This window comes from Lutra lutra, chromosome 12, assembly GCF_902655055.1.
Source record: "Lutra lutra chromosome 12, mLutLut1.2, whole genome shotgun sequence".
Taxonomy (NCBI): Eukaryota; Metazoa; Chordata; class Mammalia; order Carnivora; family Mustelidae; genus Lutra; species Lutra lutra.
This window is the reverse complement of record NC_062289.1, coordinates 64,468,942-64,493,111: the sequence shown is the minus strand read 5'-3', so window position 1 is coordinate 64,493,111 and position 24,170 is coordinate 64,468,942. Positions and strand designations below refer to the sequence as shown.

The window sequence follows — 24,170 nt, the reverse complement described above, 5'->3', positions numbered from 1 at the left end:
GTCTACTTCTGATCTCTCTCTCTCTCTCTGTCAAATAAATAAATAATAAAAATCTAAAAAAAAAATTAAAAGAAAACAAGATATGACAAAATTTCAGCAATTTTTGATTCAGAGATGTGAGAATAAATACTATATTTATTATTCATTTATTTTCATAACTTACATTTCTCACAATCCCAGCTTTAAGACTAATCAGAAATCAAATCTTATTGCCCACTTGGATCATGGCGTGGCACTCCATCACGGGGCAGACAGGGTACCAGACGCAAGGGGAGGCCAGAAGTAAGCCAGGAGGTCCGACAGCACCTCAGCCCTCCCACTCTTTCTCAAAACACTCCTTGGCCCTATCAGGGCTCCATGAGTTTCCACACACTGCCATGATCATTGTGCCCTCAGTGGCTAGGGCTAGAGCACACTATCTAAGCTGAACTCAGGCTCCTGTTGGACAGACTTTATTTCTGTCTGGGGAGAAATATGGCAACCTCTGTAACCTCACATCAACACTTGTGCTAAGTGACTTGTGACCTCCTGTGCCAGACCTCATGGGCAAGAAGAGAAATAAAATCTAGTCCCTGACTTTATCAAGTCCACAGTGGATGGAGAAATGAACAAGATGAACTAGAATGCCTACCACTGTTTTCCATACCTACACAACAGAACAGTTATTACATACAACCCTAAAAGCTAAGCCAAAATGCACTTTGAGATCAGCAATAAGTCGTCCTTCCACTCGAAAGCCAGTCAAGAATCATTTGGTTCTTTGTTCAGAATATTCTCTAGGAGGCTGGATATGAAGTTTCATCCCATAAGGCAGACCCAGGGAAGATCCCAACCACAACCGTCAGTCCTCAACAGCTGACACAACATGGAGCACCAGCAGCCCAAGCACGGGGTAGCTCGTGCTGTCCAGGCTGTGACCTAAGGAAGGAGGAGGTGGGCTCCCAGACACAGGGCTGTCCCAGAAAGCTTCTGCCCCAGTGGCCACCATTCAAACTCATTTGGAAAGGCAAGTACCTCAACCAGAGACGTGCATAATCCAATGAACAGGCTTGAGGGGTAACTGGGATCCCTTCTAAAGGCCATCTTTTCAGGCAAACAGTCTGACCAGACTCCCTTCCACTTCTTACTTAGAACCCCCTTCAAAGTACCGTCCCAAGCTCAAATGTCGCCTTGTATTTGATACCCTACCTGATCCCCACGGTTGGAGGTAACTGGTTTTTCTTCAGTACTGACCCACAGGAATTACAACACTCCTTCCATTTACCAATGTTAAAAAGGACCTCCGTCCTAGGCCAGGTCACACTTAGGAAGAGGACAGGTCTCCTGCTTTCGGGGAGCTCACAGTCTGGAAGGAGAAATCAAGCATGGGCACAGGTAATGGTGAGAATTACTGGTGGTTCTAGATGCTGTCAGAGAGAGAGAAGAGGTGCTGGCAGAAGCTAACCTCCACCCTGAGGGCCCAGAGATGCCTGCTTGTTGTGGTATCATCTGAGCCAAGTCTTGAAGGACAGGCAAGATACGTCCACATGAAAACCCTAACAAGAGGATCCCGGGAAAAGAAAAAGGCATGAATGAAGCATGTTGGCTAGGAAATTCATCACAGAGTGGGCATAAGAAACAGTCCAGCTTACCCATTCAAGGGAAAACAGCAATAAATCAGGTTGATAAAGCAAAACCAAACTACAATATCAAGAAATTAAAATGCTAGGCTGAAGAGTTATTAGGTCTCAGGTTCTCAAGGTAGAAGAAACACATCTTCTTCTAGGGGCTTTACTGGTGCTACCTGGGTCTTAAACAAATTAGTGTGTGTGTATGACGTGTATGTGTGTGTGTGTCACACACACATGTATGGGCAAATGCAAGATACTACATCTTCCATCCTAACCCAAAAGAACCAGGGATGCAGTGAACACCATTTCTCCCGGGGCGCGTTACATTCCCTGAGGGTGCTGGGGCAGAAACCAAGTGGAGAACCAACAATTTAGACTTTCTGTGGCATCTGCATATATCTTTAGGAGCCCATGCATTGTCAGGAGAAAATCCCCAGGTGGAAAATTACTAGGGACTGAGTGAGCAGGACGGGTTGGCAGAGCCAAAGCCAGTCTAATGACCCTCATCAGGATTCTAGCCAAGTCTCAAAGAGCACCCACCTCCAGAGGCAGGGGAGGAGGCGGCGAGAGGGTACCACATTTCAGGGGTGATGTTCTCGGGGCTGGCAGTGCCAAAAGAAAACATGGCATCCTGGGCACCCCTCTTGCCTCACCCCAGCCCTGCCCCTGCAACCTTGCAAATTCTGGGATCTGCCTGTATTGGGCAGTTATTCTTAAAGAGAGAGAGAAGGCTGAGAGGGGAGGGTTTCAGCTCAATGTAAGCTTCCAGTGAACGGCTACCGCCTGGGCTGCAGTGGACACCACCCCGCCCCCCCGCCGACAGAAGCACAGTCACGCAGCTGTGGTGGAGGTGGGATTGAGGGCGGCGCCTGTCCTACACACTCACCTGGACAGTCGGCTTCGTCGCTCTCATCCTCACAAGTCACCCAGCCGTCACACTGCCAGGGGAGGGGGATGCACTGGATGGCGCCGCTGCGACAGGCAAACTGCCCGGGGTTGCACCGCAGCTCTGTGGAACCAAGGGCAAGAGGCCATTGAGGAAGCGGCGGCAGCAGTGGAGATGGGACAGCCAGGCCTGCTGCTGCCTGGGCCCAGGAGCCGCTGCCTGGGCCCAGGAGCGTGCCCCGATAGGGCCTGCACACGGGCCCCAAGGAGGAGCCAAGAGGTGTGCCCACAATGACATGAGTCCCCAGGGCAAGGCCCCCCACCCAAGACATGGGTCTTTATGTGCCACCTCAAACACACACCTGACACATTTCTGCTCGGAGTCCGACTCGGCACTAGACTACAGAGGTTACAAGAGGGCACACCTCCCACCGGCAACAGGGGCTATGGGTCAACAAGAATACACACACACACCACACACACACACACACACACACACCGTTTCTGATGAAGAGCAAATCAGGAGGGCGCACCCCAGGAGTGCTCAAACAGCGTGAAGGAAGGAGAAATGGCCTGTAACTGAGGGGCTCTGGAATCCTTCCAGATGGGATATAAACAGGGTTCCCAAGGCAGGTTGGTAGTTTCAATAAACACATATAATGTAATAGAAGGGAGGAAAACATACCAGAAAAGTAAAGCTCATGGATTATCACAGCGCAGGGAAAACACGCCGAGAAGATGGTATGCGGCAGATGGGGAATCACTAGAGGTAAGACCAGAAATATAAAAAGGTTTCAGACTATGGAGGCTTTGAGGGTAAGATAATTCTGACCTTTCCTGGGAATGTTAAGGAAGCCAGAAGTTAGTCCAGTCAGTCAGTAACATGACGAGATCTGTGTTCTAAGACAGGTAGAACTGACGATGGTTTCTGGAAGCAATCCTAACAGGGGAACCACAAAGTATCAAATAACTCAGTAAAGTGAGAACCTGAATTGAGGCAGGGGTTGGCAAATTATAGCCCTCGGGTCAACTCCTGCCCCTCCCACTTGTTTTTTAAGTAAAGTTTTATTAGAACACGGCCACAAATATGTATTCGTGTGTGGCTGCTTTTGAGCTACAACAGCAGAGTGAAGACCGATGACTAAGAGAGATTAAATGACCTGAAGAGGCAAAAGTATTTCCTCTGGTCCTTCCCACCAGACTTGTGAAGTGAGGCGACGGCTGCTACGTGGGCACACATGGAACCAAGGAAAAGCACTGAGGTGTGAGGGATGAAGTCCTACACGCTAATGTGGGAACACAGGAAGAAGAAACAAACAGAGCTCTCTTACTATGGTCCTGCTCCCTCTGTGGTCTTCCCTGTCCTGGAATTGTTCCACTGAAATCCAGGAAGAAACAGGAACTCTTCCCACCCCTGAGTCCTGTCCCATCACTGGCCTAAGTAACCAGAGCCAATCATCACTCTAATTAACCAAGGTAGATGAACCCACCAAATCAGGTAGGACACAGATGTAAGGCCTGAGTCCTTCCCTCCCCACCCCGCCGGGACGGCCACACATGCATCGTGTACCATAGTTTTGGTACCTTCACAAGAGAGCCTCTTCAGAGCGCTCTGCAAGGAGACAATCCTCACCCCCCGCCAGGGTTATATGTCTGAGAGTCTTCTGCTCTGAAGCAGGGAAGAGAAGGGCCAGGGAAAGGAACCGGAATCCAGTGTTCACTCTTCTCCATCTGCCACTATACACTGCGGTAAATCAATCAATCTAACCCTAAGGAAAGCTTCTGTTACATATATGGCATGGACAAAAGAGTCACAATGCTCCATAATTTATAAAGGCTTCCAGTCAAGATGGAGTTAGAGGGATAGATTTAACTGACGACCTGAAACAATGGGAGAAAAAAAAAGGAGGGGGGCAAAATATTAGAAAAAAACAGTTCTCCAGACACTGACATCAAGCAACAAAGAACAGTGATCACTGTGTCATGGAACATGTGAGGTAAGCCTTACTGCCTCAAGCACATTTCCAGGCTACAAAGCGAGGAGAGGGACTCCAAGGGGAGAAAACTCTCGGAGGTAAGTGGATGCAACTAAAATTGGAGGAAACCAGGCAAGGAGCACTCACAGGGCAGCTCCAAAGAGTCCTGGGAAAGAGAGAGCGGCACAAAAGACAGACTCCAGAGATCTAGGGAGGAAGCCCTCAGGGAATGAAGCAGAGTACTGATCAGTGTGTGGTGTGAGGAAACTATCCAGGCCATCCTAAAGGGTAACAGGAAAACAGTAACTGAAATTCAGCAGGACCACAAACAATGCTTGTTCTCAGGAGCCAGTCTGGAAAAACTCATCACTTGTGGGGCCCTGAGTCAAGTACTCACAAGAATCATGGAACACTACATCAAAAACTAATGAAGTACTGCATGGTGATTAACATAATAAAAGATGAAATTGTTAGTGGAGAAAAATAAACTCCAGACTAAATGCAGCCTAACAACAATTAAAAGCAACAGTTGAGGATAATCTCAATCTTTTGGTATTAGCTGAGACCTGATTTGTGACACAGTATGTAGTCTATTCTGGAGAAAGTTCCATGAGCGTTCAAGAAGAATGAGTACTCTGTTGTTTTAGGGTGGAATGTTCCACATATATTTAGAATATAACAGAATCTATGAAGTCTATCTGGTCCACTGTGTCATTCAACACTCTTGTTTCTTTGTTGATCTTCTGTTTAGATGATCTGTTTGTTGCTGAGACTGGAGCGTTGAGGTATCCTACTATTAAGTATTATTATCCATACGCTTTTTTATTTTGGTTAACAGTTGGCTTATGTAGTTGGCTGCCCCCATGCTGGTGGCACAGAAAGTTACAACTGTTAGATCTTCTGTTGGATAGACCCTTTAAGAATGATTAAGTGTCCTTCTGTATCTCTTACTGAAGTCTTTAGCTTAAAATCTAATTTGTCTGATATGAGAATTACTACCCCAGCTTTCTTTTGAGGTCCGCTGACAGAAAAATGGTTCTCACTTTTGGTCTGGATGTATCTTCAGGTTCAAAATGAGTCTCTTGTAGACAACATATGGATGGGTCATGTCTTTTATCCAACCCCGTGCTATTTCATGGGAGCATTTGGGCCATTCACGTTCAGAGTGACTGTTGGAAGACATGATTTATTGCCATCATTTTGCCTGTGAAGTCCTTGTTTCTATAGATTGTCTCTGTAAATTTCTGGTCTATAACTCTTGGGTCTTTCTGCTGGGTATTTACCCCAAAGATATAGATGTAGTGAAAAGAAGGGGAACATGCACCCCAATTTCATAGCAGCAATGTCCACAATATCCAAATGGCGGAAGGAGCGGAGATGACCTCCAACAGATAAATGGATAAAGATGATGTGGTCCATATATACAACAGAATATCATTCAACCATCAGAGATGATGAATACCCATCATTTGGATCGGCATGGATAGAAATGGAGGGGATTATGCTAAGGGAAGTAAGTCAAGCAAAGAAAGATAATTATCGTAAGGTTTCACTTATACGTGGAACATAAGGAATAGCATGGAGGACATTAGGAGAAGGAAGGGAAAAATAAAGTGGGGGGAAATCAGAGAGGGAAACGAACCATGAGAGACTATGGACTCCAGGAAACAAACTGAGGGTTTCAGAGGGGAGGAGGGTGGGGAGATGGGTTAGCCCAGTGATGGGTATTAAAGGGGGCACGTATTGCAATGAGCACTGGGTGTTATACGCAAACAGTGAATCATGGAATACTACATCAAAAACTAATGAAGTACTGCATGGTGATTAACATAACATAATAAAAAATGAAATAAATAAAAAAGCAACATCTGAAAGGTTCACATTGTTTTCCAAGTCACATCTTAGAACAAAGGTCAAGAATATTTATAGGAATGCAAAAATATGCAGTAACCAAAAAGGCAAAATTCACAAAGTGTGGCACACTATAAAAAAGCTACCAGACTTGCAAAGAAACGGGAAATTATGACCAAAATGAAAAAAATTCAATCAAAACTGACTCAGAAAAGGTACAAATGATAAGTAGACAAGGACATTAAATTAAAACTGTGTCACACAGGGGCGCCTGGGTGGCTCAGTGGGTTAAGCCGCTGCCTTCGGCTCAGGTCATGATGCCAGGTCCTGGTTCAAGCCCCACATCGGGCTTTCTGCTCAGCAGGGAGCCTGCTTCCTCCTCTCTCTCTGCCTGCCTCTCTGCCTACTTGTGATTTCTCTCTGTCAAATAAATAAATAAAATCTTAAAAAAAAAAACCAACAAAAACTGTGTCACACAGTTTTCCCTCACACAGAGGAAAAATCAAACATATTCGGTAGATACAGAAGATTTTAAGAAAGCAAATCCGCTGCCTAGAGATGAAAACTGCAAGGCATAGGATGAACAGATTCAGCTTCACAGAAGAAAAGATGAATGATGTAAGGACAACATAAGAAACTCTAAAATACCGGAAAAGGACTAGAAAACATAAATAAACTATGAGCTGTGTGACTTGGGGGGGGGGGGGGGGGGAGAGACAAAAGTATTTGAAGAAACAATGACAAAAACTTTCCAAATTGATGAAAACCCATAGATCCAACTCAACCATGAACCCCAACCATAAGAAATTAAAAAAAAAAAAAACAAACCAAAAACAAAAAACAAACAAACAAAAAAACCCTACCTCAAGGCACATCACAATCAAATTGCTTAAAACCGGTGATAAAGAGAAAATCTTAAAAGAGTCTTATGAGCCTGAAGGGCCAGAGAAAAAAGACATAATCCGCAGAGGAAAACAAACAGGACAGCAGATTTCTCGTTAGAAACAATACAAGCCAGAAGATGGTGGAGCAACATTTTTAACTTCTGAAAACAAAGAAATTAGTCAACCTAGAATTATTTAAGCAAAACACAGATCCCATATTGTGAACACCCAATGCCAGCACAAAACCTGGGAAGGGAGCAGCAGAAGCACACCATTTCAAGCCTCTTACACTACATGTAAAGCAGTCTTGTCATGTGAAGGTCAACTGCAGGATGTTCAAGATTAATACCACAAAGCCGGCACAAAAGTTTTAACAAATAAGCCAATGAAGGGGCGCCTGGGTGGCTCAGTGGGTTAAGCCGCTGCCTTCGGCTCAGGTCATGATCTCAGGGTCCTAGGATCGAGCCCCGCATCGGGCTCTCTGCTCAGCAGGGAGCCTGCTTCCTCCTCTCTCTCTACCTGCCTCTCTGCCTGCTTGTGATCTCTCTCTGTCAAATAAATAAATAAAATCTTAAAAAAAAAATAAGCCAATGAAGATGACAAAATGGAATAAAAACACTCAATGCAAAAGGCAGAAGAAAAAGGAAACAGATGGTACAATAGAAAACAAGTGACAAAATGGCAGATTTTAATTAATTGTGCCTTATCAATGAACAGATGAGGTGATCTAAGCACCCCAGTTAAAAAGCATAATTTGTCACACAGGTAAAAAAACAAGACCCAGTTACATATGGTCTAAAAGAAACCCACTTTATAGAAGGACACTAAGATAGGTAAAAATAAAAGAATGGAAAAAGATATACCATGCTGGGGGCGCCTGGGTGGCTCAGTGGGTTAAAGCCTCTGCATTCGGCTTGGGTCATGATCCCGGGGTCCTGGGATCAAGCACCACATCGGGCTCTCTGTGAAGCAGGGAGCCTACTTCCCTTCCTGTTTCTCTGCCTGCGTCTCTGCCTCTTTGTGATCTCTGTTTGTCAAATAAGTAAATAGAATCTTTAAAAAAAAAAAAAAAAAAGATATACCATGCTACTAACACTGATCAAAAGAAAGCTGGAGTGGCCAAATCGGTATTACACAAAGTAGACTTCAGAGCAAATATTACCAGGAATAAAGAAGGTCATTAATAATGACAAATGACAAAATAATCCTAAAATGTTTACGCATCTATAGCAGAGCTTTAAAATATGAAGGAAAAACTGCTATCATAGACAAATTCACAACTAACTTCCATCCCCTCTCTCAATAACTGATAGAAGCAGCAGACAGGAAATCAACAAGGATACAGACAACCTGAACACCACCAACGGACATTCCCAAAACTCTCCAGGCAACAACAGCACACTACATATTCTCTTCATGGATATAACATTTACCAGAATAGATAATATTATGGTCATAAAATAAATTCCTGATAAATTTATAATGATTCAAAGCATACAGAGTATGTTGCTGGCCACAATGGAATTAAAAATCAATGGCAGATATCTGGAAAATCCCCTGATTATATGGAACAACTGACACACTTCCAAATAGCCTATGGGTCAAAGAAATGAAAAAGGAAATTAGAAAGCATTTTAAATTGATGAAAATTTGTGGGATGAGACTAAAACAGTTCCCAGAGGCAAATGTACTGCATTAAACTCCTGTATCAGAAAAGGTCTTGAATCAGTAATCTCAGCTTCCTCTTTAAGAAATTAAAAAAGCAAAGCAAATGAAACCCAAAGCAGATGGCAGAGAAGAAAACATGAAGATCGGAGTGGAAATACACAAAATAGAATAGTAGAGAAAATAATGAAAACAAAAGGTGTTTTTCTAGAAGATTAATAACATTAATAAACCTCTAGACAGCCTAGTCAGGAAAAAATTAAGAACACAAAATACCACTGTCAGAAGAGAGGTGTCACCACTAGGATTTCGGATATTAAAAAGGATAAAAAAGGATGGGAGAATAATAAGGTAATAGTATGAACAACTTCGTATCAGTAAGAGAAATTCCTTGAAAGGCACGAAGTACCAACGCTCACTCAAAGAGGAAGTCCAGACACCTGAGTAACCTTATAGTTATTTCAGAAACTGAATTTTTAGTTTAAACATAAGAAAACTCCAGACCCAGATGGCTTCACTGGAAAATTCTACCACATATTTATGGAAGAAATAGGACTAATCTTTTCTTTCTTAAGACTTATTTATTTGAGAGAGAGCGAGAGAGAGCAGGGGAAGGAACAGAGGGGGAGAATCCCAAGCAGAACCCACAAGCTGAGTGTGGAGTCCATCACGCGGTTCAATTACATGACCCCAAAACCACCACCGGAGCTGAAACCAAGAGTCAGATACACAACCGACTGTGCAACCCAGGTGCCCCAAAATAAGATCAATTCTATACAAACTGTTCCAGAAATTAAGATATTTAAAATTACCTCAACAACAGCATAAAAAAAAATGGTAAATACTTAGGGATAAATCTAATGACAGATGTACAAGTCCTATACATTGAAAATTACAGAATATAGCTAAGAAAATTTTTTAAAGATCTCAACCTATGGGGATATATGAAATGTTCAAGGATCAACAGACCCAACGTCATTAAGATACCAATTCAAGGGGCACCAGGGTGGCTAGGTTGGTTGAGTGACTCTGGGTTTCAGCTCAGGTCATGATCTCAGGGCCCTGGAATCGATCGCCCCCATTAGGCTCCCCACTCAGTGGAGAATCTGCTTAAGGAATCTCTCTCTCCCTCTCCCCTTCCCCCTGCTCATGCTCTCTTGCTCTAAAGTAAATAAATCTTAAAAAAAAAAAAAAAAAAGATGCCAATTCTACCCACATCCATCTACAGATTCAATTCAATCCCCATCAATATTCCAGCAGGACTTTGTACAAATTGACAAACTGACTCTAAAATTCAAATGAAAATCCAAAGGACTTAAAATACCCAAAAAACTTTGGAAAGGAAGAACAAAGTTGGAGGATGTACACTATTTGACTTCAAGAATTACTGTAAAGGTACAGTAATCAAGATAGTGTGCCACTGGGGTGCCTGGGTGGCTCAGTCATTAGATAACTGCCTTCGGCTCAAGTCATGATCCCAGGGTCCTGGAATCAAGCCCCGTATTGGGCTCCCTGTTCAGCGGGAAGCCTGCTTCTCCCTCTCCCACTCTGCCTGCTTGTATTCCCTCTCTCACTGTCTCTCAAATAAATTAAACAAATAAATAAAATCTTAAAAGGGGGAGGAAAAAAAAAAGAGTATGCTGTAAGCATCAAAGACAGACATCAAGATCAATGGAAACAGAGCAGAGTCTAAAAAGAAGACCACCTATGTGATGGTGATTTACAATCAAGATACAAAGGCAATTCCATGAAGAAAGAACAGTCCTTTCAACAGATGGTCCTGGGACAACTGTGGATTTCCATCAAAAAATAAAGAAAGAAGAACGAACAAATTTTGATCCATTCCTTATACCAAAAACTAACTTAAAACAGATCACAGACCTAAAACTATAACACTTATAAGAAAACACGGGAGAAAATCTTTGTGATGTCAGGCTAGATTTCTTAAAAGATACGTATAGCCAAAGTACTATACGTAGAGCCAAAGTATGATCCATAAAAGAAAAAGCTGATAAACTGGACTTCATCAAAATTGGGAATTTTTCTCTTCAAAGACACTGTGAAGAAAATGAAAAGACAACTCACATTACGAGAAAACATTTGTAAATCAAGTATCTGATAAAGGGCTTGTACCCAAAATATATAAAGAACCCGCAAATTTCAATAATAATAAAACACCCCACATAACTTTAAAGTGGCAAAATATTTTAAAGGACATTTAACCAAAGAAGAAACACAGATGGCACATAAGCACATAAAAGATACTCAACATTAGTCATTAAGGAAATGCAAATTAAAATCATAATGAGATGCCATCACATACTTACTAGAATGGCTAAAATTAAAAAGAATGATGATACCAAGTATTGACATGTGTGCAAAGTAATTGGAAACCTGCTATATTGCTAGTGCGAATGTAAAATTATAAAATTACTTTGAAAAACAATTTGATAGTTTATAGAAAGCTGAATATACACCCATTATATGACCCAGTCATTCCACTCCCAGGCATTACCCAAGAGAAATCAAAGTTACGTGTCCATACAAAGAGTAATTTTATTTGTAAGAGCCAAAAGCTAGAAACCCAAATGTCCAAAAAAGTGAATGGATAAACAAATCACAGTACAGTGGACTGTTTACTCAGCAATAAAAAGGAACGAGCCAAGCACCTGGGTGGCTCAGTCCGTTAAGTGTCTGCCTTCAGCTCCGGTCATGATCTCAGGTCCTGGGATACAGGCCCAAGTCAGGCTCCCTACTCAGCAGGGCGTCTGCTTCTCCCCCTACCCCCTCCCCGCTCGTTCTCTCTCTCTCTCTCTCTTACACACACACACACACACACACACACACACACACACACACAAGGAATGAACTGTTGATACATGCAGAAACATGTTTTTTAAAAAAGCAGCCAGCTACGGAGTTTTTGCCAAACCCTGTCCTAGAGTGTAAGTGTAGGAACAAATCTTTATCCTCCACCCCATACCCAACACCCAGCACAGTGGGGCACTTACTAAATGTTAGATGAACCAAACTGCTCAAAGATCTCCCTCTCTTCTCTAAGTCTGTAACAAAGTGTCAACAGTTCTCTGATCTCCGCAAGAAAGGTTCTCTCACTTCCTGGCTCGCCTGTAGGCCTGTAGTGCCGGGGCTGCCTGTAGTGCCGGGGCTCTTCTGACAGCAATCCAACGTGTGAGTCACTGGTTAATACATGTGAATCACTCATTCAAAGACTATTTACAAAGCGCCACTTTGTGCCAGGCAACTCTCCTGGGCCAGAGAGGTAAACAAAGCAGGCAGACCTAGGATATGACAGAGCTTGCCTCGTGTGGCGGGGACTGACACACAGTCAGTCGCTTGGCAGGTCACCCAGCAATTCTGATGGGTCTCACTGCAATAACTCAAGCTGCAAGTCAACATTTTTTTTCCTTTTCTTCCTCACTATCCTCCCAAGTCCCTTTGTAAAGCGTCCAGCACAATTTCTGCCTCATCTAAAACTGTTCAAAAACAGTCACCCCCCTCTGCCCACTACTGGGTTTGCCAAGGCTCTGCCCCAAACCTTCCCCTGTGATGCCTACCCCATGGCTAACAAATGGGAGACACGGGCAGGCCCTTCCTAGCCAAAGAACTGTTGACATTTTTCAAAATAATCTATGTCCTAACTACAGAAGTGCAAGGCCACAGAACCAAAATGAGAACTTCTGACTAAGAGGTTCTCAAATGTTCTCATTCCCAAACCCCTTTATGCACTTGAAATTTCTAAGGAACCCAAAGATCTTCGGTTTATGTGGGTTATATCTACCAATATGTACTGTATTAGAAATTAAAACCAAGCAATTTTGTGAACACTAGGTTCCCAAACATAGACTCAAAGGGTTAAAACATATGACCCAGCAATTCCACTCCTAGCTATTTGTCCAAAAGGGGTGAAGGCAGGGACTCAGATGCCTGTACACTGATGCTCACGGCAGCATTACTCACAACAGCCAAGAGGTGGCAACAACCCAAGCATTCACCAACAGATGAATGAACAAATATGTGATGTATCTCTTCGATGGAATATTAGCAGATCATCAAAAGGAAGGAAATTCTGACACGTGCTACAAGGATGGACCTTGAGGACATTACGCTCAGTGAAACAAGCCAGACACAAAAGGACAAATGCTGTACGATTCCACTTATATGAGGTGCCCTAGAGGAGTCAAATTCAGACACAGAAAGGAGCGCAGAGATTACCAGGGGCTGGGGGGAGGGGGAATGGAGAGTTGTCTAATGAGGATAGAGTTTCAGTTTGGGAAGATGAAAAGAATTCTGGAGAGGGATGGTGACAGTGGCACAGCAGGTCAATGTACTTAATGGCATTGAAATGTACACTTAAAAATGTCTAAAATGGTAAATCTTATGTGGATTTCACCATGGCTTTTTAAAAAAATCCTTTAAAAGAGAGAGAGGGAGAGAGGATCCTAAGCACGAAACCCATTAGCCATCAATCACATGGCAAGTAGCCTCCAGTAATGCCACTGTGCACTGGTGAGAGAATGAGAGAAAGCAGCTAATGACCTCTTGCTACTATTATGAATATAGTTTTGACCTCGCAGAGCTGCCAGAGACATGCGACGTTTGGGAATTTGAGGATTCGGGCCCTGTAGAAATTTAGAAGCCTCTCCAATACAGATTCTTTCTCTGGATTCGATTTCTTCTTTGTCAGCAAGACTTGGCCTCATTTTAAATTATGTAAGCTGAGCTGTCCCAAATTACTGTGTGAAATTTAGTATGAAGCCTTACTTGTTTGGAATTGATTTCTCCTAACATCTGCCACAGAGAAATAGAGGAAGACAGGGAACACCAGAAGCACACAAGTCCACAGCCACTAAGCTCAGGAAATCAAAAACTTCCAGCCAGGAAATGCAAGAGAGAACTACATCCCATCCCCTCTCACGGCCCCTAGCCGGCTCCAATGGTCTGCACAGAGCAGAGGTGCATCGTTGGACACAGCCCTCCATGCCTTGCTGGAGTGCCCGCCCAGGGGACCAGGAGGCCCCAGTCTCCCAGCAGACCCGCTCCCAGGTGGGCAGTGCAGCCTACGACAGACTGCTCAGACATTCCCCCTTAGAAAGAGCAATAGCTGCTTCCCAGAGGGGCTGTTCCCTGGGTCTCGTCCCCACCCCCACCCAAGGCAGGACGAGGAAAGGCATATTTATCTGGCCCCACACTACACACCAGCGCAGAGGGGAGAGATCTGAAAATAAGGCTCTGCTGTGTAAGTGACAGAAAGGTCCAGGAGAATGGTTCCCGTGGGGTGCTGGGCCCTGTCCAGCACCATGTCAGGAACTTGGTGCTCCCTGGCTAGAACCTGGGCCAGGCCCACTGCCCCTGACAGCTTTAGGAGGGGACAGAGATCACTGCTAACACAGGTCACAAAAATACAAAACACAGGGCATACGTGCTAAGAGGGCCTTCTGAAATAGAGTTACCTGTGCCCTCAGGTAAGAGGAGAAGAATAAGGGGCTTGAATGAGACCTCAGGATGGGCAGCACATGCACCACCAGAGACCACAGGGAAGGCCTAAGGGTCAAGGGTGCAGCCTGGACAAGTGCCACCAAAGCTGGAAAGGAGCTCTCTGCTTGGCTGGGGCTCAGCAGAAGATAAGACCAAAGGCACTGGGGGATGTGCTATGGCTCCAGGACTGGATGCTGCAGGCAGTGGAAACCTTCAGCAGAACACCATCAGCAGCAGGACAGGGAATGGCTCCCAAAGGGCAGAACAAGAAGATGAAGACAGCATTACCAGGCATTCGGGACAGTTCCCAGGAGATCATTCTAGAATAAACTGTGATTAAATTATAAACTCATTGCCTTCTCTACAGTATTCTAAATGCCATTTTTCTTTTCATGAGGCAAAGGGCCACCTCCATCCAGCCTTCCCCCCATGACCCCTCCATTCAGGTTCTTGAGACCCTTGGCTCAGCAGTCCCTATGGTGACTCCTGCAGTCCCATCAGTCCTCTCCCAGGGGCTGTCACTTCATGGCACCAAAGAGACTGCCTATAACCTCCCTGCTTCCTGGCACAATGTGGTGGCTCTTGGTTGCTGAACAGTTTCACGTATCCTGACCTCTGGAATAATTTTGTGAGGCGCTCTGAAGAGGCAAATCCTCTCCAAGGAACACACCTAGAGAAAGGGAAGATGTGAGCAGAGAGCTGGGACCAGGGGCTTTTTCTGCACAGCACACCCTGCCACATGACTCAGCAGTGAAGCCCAATTAAGGCTGCTGTTCATGGGAGGCCCAGGCACTCGTGGGCTCTGGGAGGCATCAGAGTTACAACAGAAGGACAGAGTATCTGAATGTCACACTGCAAGGAGCTCAGAGATCAGCTAGCCCCGTGATACTCACACACAAGGGCCTAGCACCCAAAGGGGAGTGGGACGTGTGTGGCTCATAAAGACTACTATATGGAAGTTCTACTAGTAAAATTTAAATTAGGAAAGCCAGAGACTGCTATATTTACCAGAAAACCCATCTAGTCCAATCAGCTCATTTCATAAAAGGGCTGACCTGCCTGCTCCATTCCCATGGCAAGTCGACAGCAGCAGCACGGGAACCAGAAGGCAGGCTCTATCTGGCTCTTTTGTCCAGGTCTCTATCCCAAAACCAGCTTGGCTAAGTGGGAAACAGGACTCAAGTCGGGAATCACAGCCACCCCCAACGGGATGCCCTGCATTCTGATTTGGGGCGTGGCTAACTCATCCTTCCTCAGAGGGCTAGATCCAAACTTTCCAATTCTGACCCATTTTTTCTTTGTTAAGACAAAAAACACAGGACTTATGACATGCAGTGCCTCCGTGGAGGTCAGCAATACAAATCCCCAGAGATGAGGAGTGTCTGACTGTTGGATAGGACCTGCAGGGCCAGGCATGTACCAAAATACTGTGGTTTTGAAATACAGCCAAAATTCTTTGCTATGCCTTCTCAAATGTCAGTTGCTCCTCAGTCACTGTGACCACCAAACCCATTTCCAAATAGCCTTGGGGCAGGAGAAGAATCACTGAGAATCACCCTCAGTCAGCCCTCCACATGGGAAGGGGGGCTCCTCTGACTCCTGAGTCTGGGCAAGGACATCCCCTGCTCCCCTGTCACCCACCTGCCTGGCAGGGACAGGCAGGTGACCGAGCTCTGCTGTGACTGCTGACGGGGAGGGGGTGGGGGTAGCGTAGGGCTGCTATGCTCAGGGAAGCCACTTTCTCCTATCAGCCAAGGAATCACAAGGTTGAGGCTAGAAACCACCACACGAGAACAAAGTGACATGGCCCAAACTTCAGTATTTATTTTTTATAAGTCACAAGCATTTTCCACACCAGAAGATGAAGTGACCATCACTTACTATATCTTCTATCCTCAGACACTGCCCAACTGGGACACTGGCTCATGTGCCTTGCCTTGTCCTCCAGCTTCTCCTTAAGTAGATGTCTGGAGAAGAAGGCCCTGCTTCACGTAAGTTATCTTAGACGAGGAGAAGGCTCAGAGGAAAAGGATGTAACTGGACAAGATGAAAGAAGAAAGAGAGACAGATCTGCCAAGCATCATTAAACGAATGACATTCTGAAGATTGATTAGTCTATATTTTACGGAGGGTGGGGTGGGGGAGGGTTCAAATGTGGGAGTAAGACCAGGGCAAGAGGGTGGGGTAGAGCTGGAGTAATAGCATCTCACAACTCATGTAACATCCACTGGCTGTTTCATCTACTGCTCACACCACATTTTGATGAAGGCCATCACACAGGGTAAGCAGTTCATTCCGAGAGAAACAGCTGGAGCAAGATCCGATTCTTGTGTGTTCATTCTGCATGTGCCAGGCAGTGTATCAAAAGCCTCAAATACATTATTATATTTAAATCCTTAAGAGAACCCGTTAGCACAGCCTTGTACCTCCTGCAGGCTTGGCACTGTGCTAAATAAAAGCAAGAAGAGCAGAATGATAAATACAGTCTTTGCCTTCACAGAGCTCAAAGTCTGGTAAGGAAGCAGAAGATCTTCACTACCCTGGGGAAGCAAAGAGTTCTTAGAGAAACATATAAAGCAGGCGCCTGGGTGGCTCAGTCAGTTGAGCCTCTGGCTCTTGATTTCAGCTCAGGTCGTGATCTCAGGGTTGTGAGATCGAGCTCCATGTCGGACTCCATGCTCAGCAAGGAATCTGCTTGACATTCTCTTCCTCTCCCTTTGCTCCTTCCCCAGCTTGTATGCTCTCTCTCTTTCAAAATAAATAAAATCTTTAAAAAAAAAACACAGAAAGTGTAAATGTAAAAGAAAAAACAGATAAACTTTAAAATTTAGAACTTTTTTGATCAAAAGTGTGATAAAGATACATAGATCAATGGAATAGAATACGAAGCCCAGAAACAGACCCGCACAAATGTGGCCGATTTTTTATAAAGGTACAAAAACAATTCAGTGGAAAAAAGCCCTCAGCAAGTGGTGGTGAAACAACTAGACATACACATATCAAAAACTGAACTTCGACCCATACCTTGCCTTACTGGATACAGAAATTAACTCAAAACAGACCAAAGACTTACATATAAACTCTAACACTATAAAACTTTTGGCAGGAAAAAAAATAAAATCTTTGTGTGAACCTGGATTAGGCAAAGTACTTATATACATCTCTAAAAGCATGATCTATAAAAGAAAACAATGTTATAAGCTGAAATTCATCAAAAGACCAGTGGTTACCAGGTAGGGAGAGGGGCTGACAACCAAGTGGCAGCATGAGGGAATGTTGGCATGATGGCACTGTGCTCTGCCTCTTCATGTGACCCTACACATTTGTCAAAGCTCAAAGAAGGATATATCAAAAAGGAATTTTAGTGTACTAAAATTTAAAAAAAAACCACACTTTTAAAAGTACAGTTAAGCAAGAATAAAAATAAACAACAATATAAAAGAAAACAATACAGTTAAGCAAATGAATGGTTAAGTCACTAAGAGAAAACATTACAACACATTGTCTAAAACTTTTATCTGGGGCACCTGGGTGGATCAGTGAGTTAAGCCTCTGCCTTCCGTTCGGGTCATTATCTCCAGGTCTGGGATCAAGCCCCACATTGGGCTCTCTGCTCAGCAGAGAGCCTGCTTCCCCCGCCACCCATCTCTGCCTGGCTCTCTGCCTAATTGTGATCTCTCTGTCAATAAATAAATAGAATTTTTTAAAAGACTGGAATATATAAGAGCTCCTATAATTCAATAAAATATATAAATAATAAAAAAGCAAACCAGCTCATAAAAAACGGGCAAAAGATTTGAACAGAGCTCAAAAGAAGATATATGAATGGCTAACAAGGACATGGAAAAGTATTCAACAACATCATTCAAGGGAAAGGCAATTAAAACCAAGAGGTACCACTCCACAACAGAAAGGCTAAACTTTACAAGTCTGACAACATAAAATGTTGCTGATATTATGCAGCAATTGGAACTCTTATGCAATATTGATGGGAATATAAAATAGCATAACCACTCTGCAAGTAAGCAAGAAAAAGAAATAAAAGGCATCCAAATTGGAAAGGAAAAAGTAAAATTACACGTTTGCAGAAGACATGGTCATATGTCACATCTACAGATTTCACACACAAAAAAGTGTTAGAATAAATTCAGCAGTCACAGGACACAAAAATCAACACATAAAAAATCAGTTGTATTTCTATTCACTGACAATGAACAACTTGAAAAGGAAATTAAGAAAACAATTTATTTACTAGGGCATCAAAAAGAACAAAATACTTAGGAATAACCTTAACCCAAGGAGATGATACATGAGTATACCAAAAACTACAAAACACTGCTAAAATTAAAGAGGACACAAATAACGGAAAGACATCCCATGTTCATGGAATGGAAGACTTAAGATGTCAATATGAACCAAGCAATTTATAGATTCAATGCAATCCTTATCAAAATGCCAATGACTTTTTTTTTTTTGCCAAAAGAGAAAAATCTATCCTAAGATTAATACAGAATCTCAAATCACCTGGAATAGCCAAAACAATCTTGAGAAAAAAAAAAACAAAGCTGGAGGCCTCACACTTCCTTATTTCAAACATATTACAAAACTATAGTAATCAAAACAGCATGCTACTGGCAACAACACAGATATATAGGCCAATGAAACAGAATAGAGAGCCCTGAAATAAATTCTCCCATATATGGTCAAATGATTTTTGACAAGGGTTCTGAGACCATTCAATGAAGACAGGACAACGTTTTCAACAAATAATGCTAGGAAAATAACTGCATACAAAAGAATGGACTCTTACCCAACACCATACACAAAAATTAAATCAAAACGGATCAAGGATTTATAAACCTAATATCTAAACCAATAAAACCTTAGGAGAAAATACAAGACAACAGTGGATTTAGAAGTGATTTCTTGAAGGGGCGCCTGGGTGGCTCAATGGGTTAAAGCCTCTGCCTTCAGCTCAGGTTGTGATCCCAGGGTCCTGGGATCGAGCCCCGCATCAGGCTCTCTGCTCAGCAGGGAGCCTGCTTCCCTTCCTCTCTCTCTCTGTGTCAAGTGGATAAATAAAATCTTAAAAAAAAAAAAAAAGTGATTTCTTGGATAGGATACCAAAAGCAAAAGCAATAAAAGCAAAACGAGACAAAAGAACTGCGTCAAACTTAAAGAAATAACAAAGTGAAAAGGCAATCTACAGAATGAGAAAAAATTTACAAACCATGTATCTGAGCAGGGATTAGTATCCAGCATATATAAAGAACTCCTACAATTTAACAACAAAATTACAAATAATCCAATTTAAAAATGGGCAAAGGGGGGCACCTAGGTGGTACAGTTGGTTAAGTGTCTGACTCTTGGTTCCCAATTAGCTCATGATCTCATGCTTGTGAGATCAGGTCCCATGTCAGACTCCAAGTTCAGAACAGAGTCTGCTTAAGTTTCTCTCTCCCTCTGACCCTCCCCCACACCATGCATGCACACATGCACACCCTCTTTCTCTCAAATAAATAAAAATTTTAAAATTAAAAAAATGGGCAAAGGACGTGAGTTAAACATATCTCCAAATATAGAAATGGCCAACAAGGATATGACAAGATGTTCAACATCATTAATCATTAGAGGAATGCAAATCAAAACCTTAACAAGGTATTACTATATACCCTTTAGGACGGCCACTATTAAAAAAAAAAGAAAAAACAAAATAGTAAGTAATAAGAATACAGAAAAATTGGAACCCTCGTGCACTACTGGTAGGAATGTAAAATGGTGCAGTCACCATGGAAAACAGTATGGATGTTCCATGATAGATTAAAAATAGAATTACCATATGACCCAGCAATCCCAATTCTGGATATGTATCCAAAAAAACCGAAAACTGGATCTTAAAGAGATATTTGCATGTTCATGTTCATTGCAGCATTATTTATAATAGTCAAGAGGCAGAAGCAATCTAAATGACTCACAGATGAATGGATAAAGAAAATGTGATATATTCATACACTGAATACCATTCAACCATAAGAAAAGGAAATTCTCTCATGCTACAACATGGATGAACCTTGAAGACATTTTGCTAAGTGAAATAAACCAGTTACAAAAAGACAAATGCTGCATGATTCCACTTACATGAGGTTTCTAAAGTAGTCAAACTCTTAAAAATTGGAATGCCAGGAGCAGGGGGAAAGAGGAAAAGGGAAGTTGTTCAGTGGGTTAATGAGTTCCAGTTTTGCAAAATGGGAAAGTTCAAGATCTGTTGCCCAATAGGGTGCATTTTGTTAATACTACTGTGCACTTAAAAATGGTTAAGACGGTATATTTTATATTATGTTCTTTACCACAACTTGAAAATTTAAAAAAACAAATAACCTAAACCTTGTTTCCCTAGACCCAGTTAACAACCCTCTAAGATCAGTTTTATTACTACCCCACTTAGAGAAAACAAGATGAGGTCTCCTCATATCCCTCCCAGGGCCGTTTCTGATACATAAAATGAGGTGACACAAGCACAGACAAGACAGGGAGGGATTTTAAAGCCATGAGGGAAATATTAACACCGAATAAACTCCTGCAAGAAAACAGGCCTATAAGTCTGAGGCACTCTAAAAGGAGATTGACAGTACGGCCCCAGCTCCTCCCTCAGGTTAGCTCAGTGGGGAAAAAGCTGACACCTGCATGAAAAGCTCACAAAAGCACACAGCTTTTCACTAGTGGTCCTCTTTAAAGAATACTCAAAGATTACAATGACAGCCTGAAAGTTTCATTTCATACACTTATTTCCGAACCAAAACCAAGAGGAGGACTCAACACATCAAAAACTCTATCCAAGAAGCTGGGTTACCGTTCACTAAGCTACTGCACTTCTAGTGCTTAGCAGAGCGCACAATGCTCAGAAATGGGTGGGAGGGTAGCACAAGGATGGTGAGATGATAATGACAATAATACTAACAGCAGCCAAGAACCAAGGCCAAAAATACAGGACCAGGCCAACAGGGGATGCTTCTGGCTCCCCGCAAGCCAAGTGTGAGGCTGCCTGAAGGACAGCCGTGAAGACACAGCCATGGACAGCTGAGATGGGGGATGAGCACCGTGACGCCGGTGGCCAAGGCTATGGGAAGACGACAAGAAAAGTGGGTGGGCAAGGAAGTCCAAGTTGAAAAGTCAGGAGCAAAGAGATGAGAGGGAGCAGAGGGCAAAGAGCTGGGGGTAACAAAGTACCTACTGAAGCTGCACAACAGTGGAGCGTGAGCTCTAGCTTGCCTGGGTTTTACATACTGGCTCCACCACTTACAAGCTGTGTGACCTTGAGCAAGTCACTTACTCTTCCAAGCTGTTTCTTCATCTGTAAAATAAGGCTGATATGAGTATGTGCTTTCTGTAAAAAGAGCACCACACCTCACACTGCAATTATAAAGGAGAAACACACAACAGCAACTAGACAGAATCTTATAACATTGTTTTATTGTGTGTCCTAATCATTTTTGGCGTTACTTTCTGGTTTTTAAAAGAATTACCACTTTTACATTTAGTTATATGAAATCCTTTTAAATACCTTATTCTGATCATTAACTTCTATTAATGCTTCTTAAGAGATAATAGAGCCTTATGGTTCAAAATCCACAAGGAGGTTTATTAACAAGACTTCCAAGCTTCTTAAAATGTCCATGTTTTCCTGGTTGCAATCAGAGGGTGCGGAAATCAGCAGGGGAGACTGCTGAAACACTAACTCCTGGAACTGGTCAGCTAGGTCCAAAGAGCTGTGACACAGCATCAGTGTCCACACAAAATGCTGGTGCAGCCGGACGGAAGCCACGAGCACTAAGAGGGGACCTCTTCCTTCGCAGGTGGGTGCCAGATGGTGGTGCATTTGTCTCCACTCAGTCCCCCACAGCTGTGGAGCTCTTTCATCTTATTCTGGAAGCATGGTACAAGAGGTAGAGCACCTGGCTCAAGATAGCAATCTTCAGTTTCTGGTTTCCGCTGCTTCTACTTAAAAGCCGAGTGACTGGCCACCAGGCAACGTTAATTATCCTCTCTGGGCCTCAGCATCCCAATCTCTAAAACGGACCTACCACCTGCCTCACTGCTTCCCTCCCAAATAGGACTGTCGGATAAAGCATGTGCACAACTATGCCCAAACTCCTGGGCCAAGCTCAACCCCATCTTCAGACAGCTCGCCCACATCACACACGATGGGGAGGATGGTGGAACTGGGAGCTTTTTTTTTTTTTTTTTTTAAAGGTTTTATTTATTTGAGAGAGAGAATGAGTGAATAGGCATGAGCAGAGAGAGAGGCAGAGGGAGAAGCAGACTCCCCAATGAGCAGGGAGCCTGACAGAGGCTCAATCCCAGGACCCTGAGATCATGACCCGGGCCAAAGGCAGATGCTTAACATACTGAGTCAACCAGGTGCCCCGGAACTGGGAGCTTTTTAAACAAACTTGGGCTCAAATGATCCCAGACATCTAAACCCTCCACTTATTTTCCCAAAGCAGCAGCTGAAATTACAAGGTGAATTGCCAAAATTACACTGATAAAACTAGGATGACAAGGTCTTGGGACTCTTAGAAATGAAAAATAACTCATTTTTAAATATTCACTTATTACAGGGGCGCCTGGGTGGCTCAGTGGGTTAAGCTGCTGCCTTCGGCTCAGGTCATGATCTCAGAGTCCTGGGATCGAGCCCCGCATCGGGCTCTCTGCTCGGCAGGGAGCCTGCTTCCTCCTCTCTCTCTGCCTGCTTGTGATCTCTCTGTCAAATAAATAAGTAAAATCTTTTAAAAAATAAATAAATAAATAAATAAATATTCACTTATTACAAAGTAACTTTTCAAATGAACTTTCCACTATAGAATAATTTAAGGTTTACAGAAAGCTCCCATACGCCCTCATCCAGTTTCCCCGGTTGTTAATTATCTTACACTACACACTACCATTTGGCATAATTTGGAAACCAACATTGGTACCTTTCTATGAACTGAATTCCAGACTACTGGAATTCCACTGGTTGTCCCACTTACGTCCTTTTCCTGTTCCAGGATCCAATCCTGGACACCACACTGTAGTTAGTACTATAAAGTAATTACTAATACACTCCATCAGATTTTAAGATTAACCAATTTAAAGAACTAATTAATAGCACTTATTAATGTTAAAATCTAAGGAATATAATTTTTGTTATGTTTTACTTGGCCTTTCTCTTTACTGATGCTGAGTGGTAATTTATTCAACATACATAACTCTCTTCAAACCAGAGAAACAAAATTGGAAAAAATATCTTAAGCAAATATCAATTTACACTAATGAGCTGACTTGTTAAAAGTGTAAAATCTAGGGGCGCCTGGGTGGCTCAGTGGGTTAAAGCCTCTGCCTTTGGCTCAGGTCATGATCCCAGGGTCCTGGGATCGAGCCCTGCATGGGGCTCTCTGCTCAGTGGGGAGCCTGCTTCCTCCTCTCTCTCTCTCTCTCTGCCTGCTTCTCTGCCTGCTTGTGATCTCTGTCTGTCGAATAAATAAAATCTTTAAAAAAAAAGTGTAAAATCTAGTCATAAAAATGATTTTTAACTTAGCCAGGAAAACACAACCTATTCAAAAAGGAAATGTTTCCTTACCAATTAGTATGACGAAGTAGAAGCTTATTATAATGACATTCTAATAATTACTTCTCTCAATAGTCTATTTAGTAAAGGTGGTTTCAAATCAACAGTTGGGTTTCTTTATTTTGTTTTGTTTTTTAATTTCAACTAGGTTCCATGCCCAGCACGGGGCTTGAACTCAAGACCCTGAGATCAAGAG

The 24,170-nt window shown here is 43.0% G+C and overlaps 1 protein-coding gene across 5 annotated transcripts in view; it reads right to left on the bottom strand.

Moving 5' to 3' along the window:
• Window positions 1-24,170, bottom strand: part of DGCR2 (DiGeorge syndrome critical region gene 2) — an 88,209-nt gene that overhangs the window by 53,756 nt on the left and 10,283 nt on the right. For 2 of the 5 annotated variants that reach the window (XM_047696262.1, XM_047696263.1), the window contains exon 2: window positions 2,497-2,619. The exons of 2 other annotated variants lie outside the window; for them this stretch is intronic. In XM_047696262.1, coding sequence (XP_047552218.1) covers window positions 2,497-2,619 — 123 coding nt within the window. Of the gene's footprint in view, window positions 1-2,496; window positions 2,620-2,857; window positions 2,940-3,826; window positions 3,941-24,170 lie in introns of those variants that run through there. One more of the 5 variants, XM_047696261.1, reaches the window with a different exon arrangement.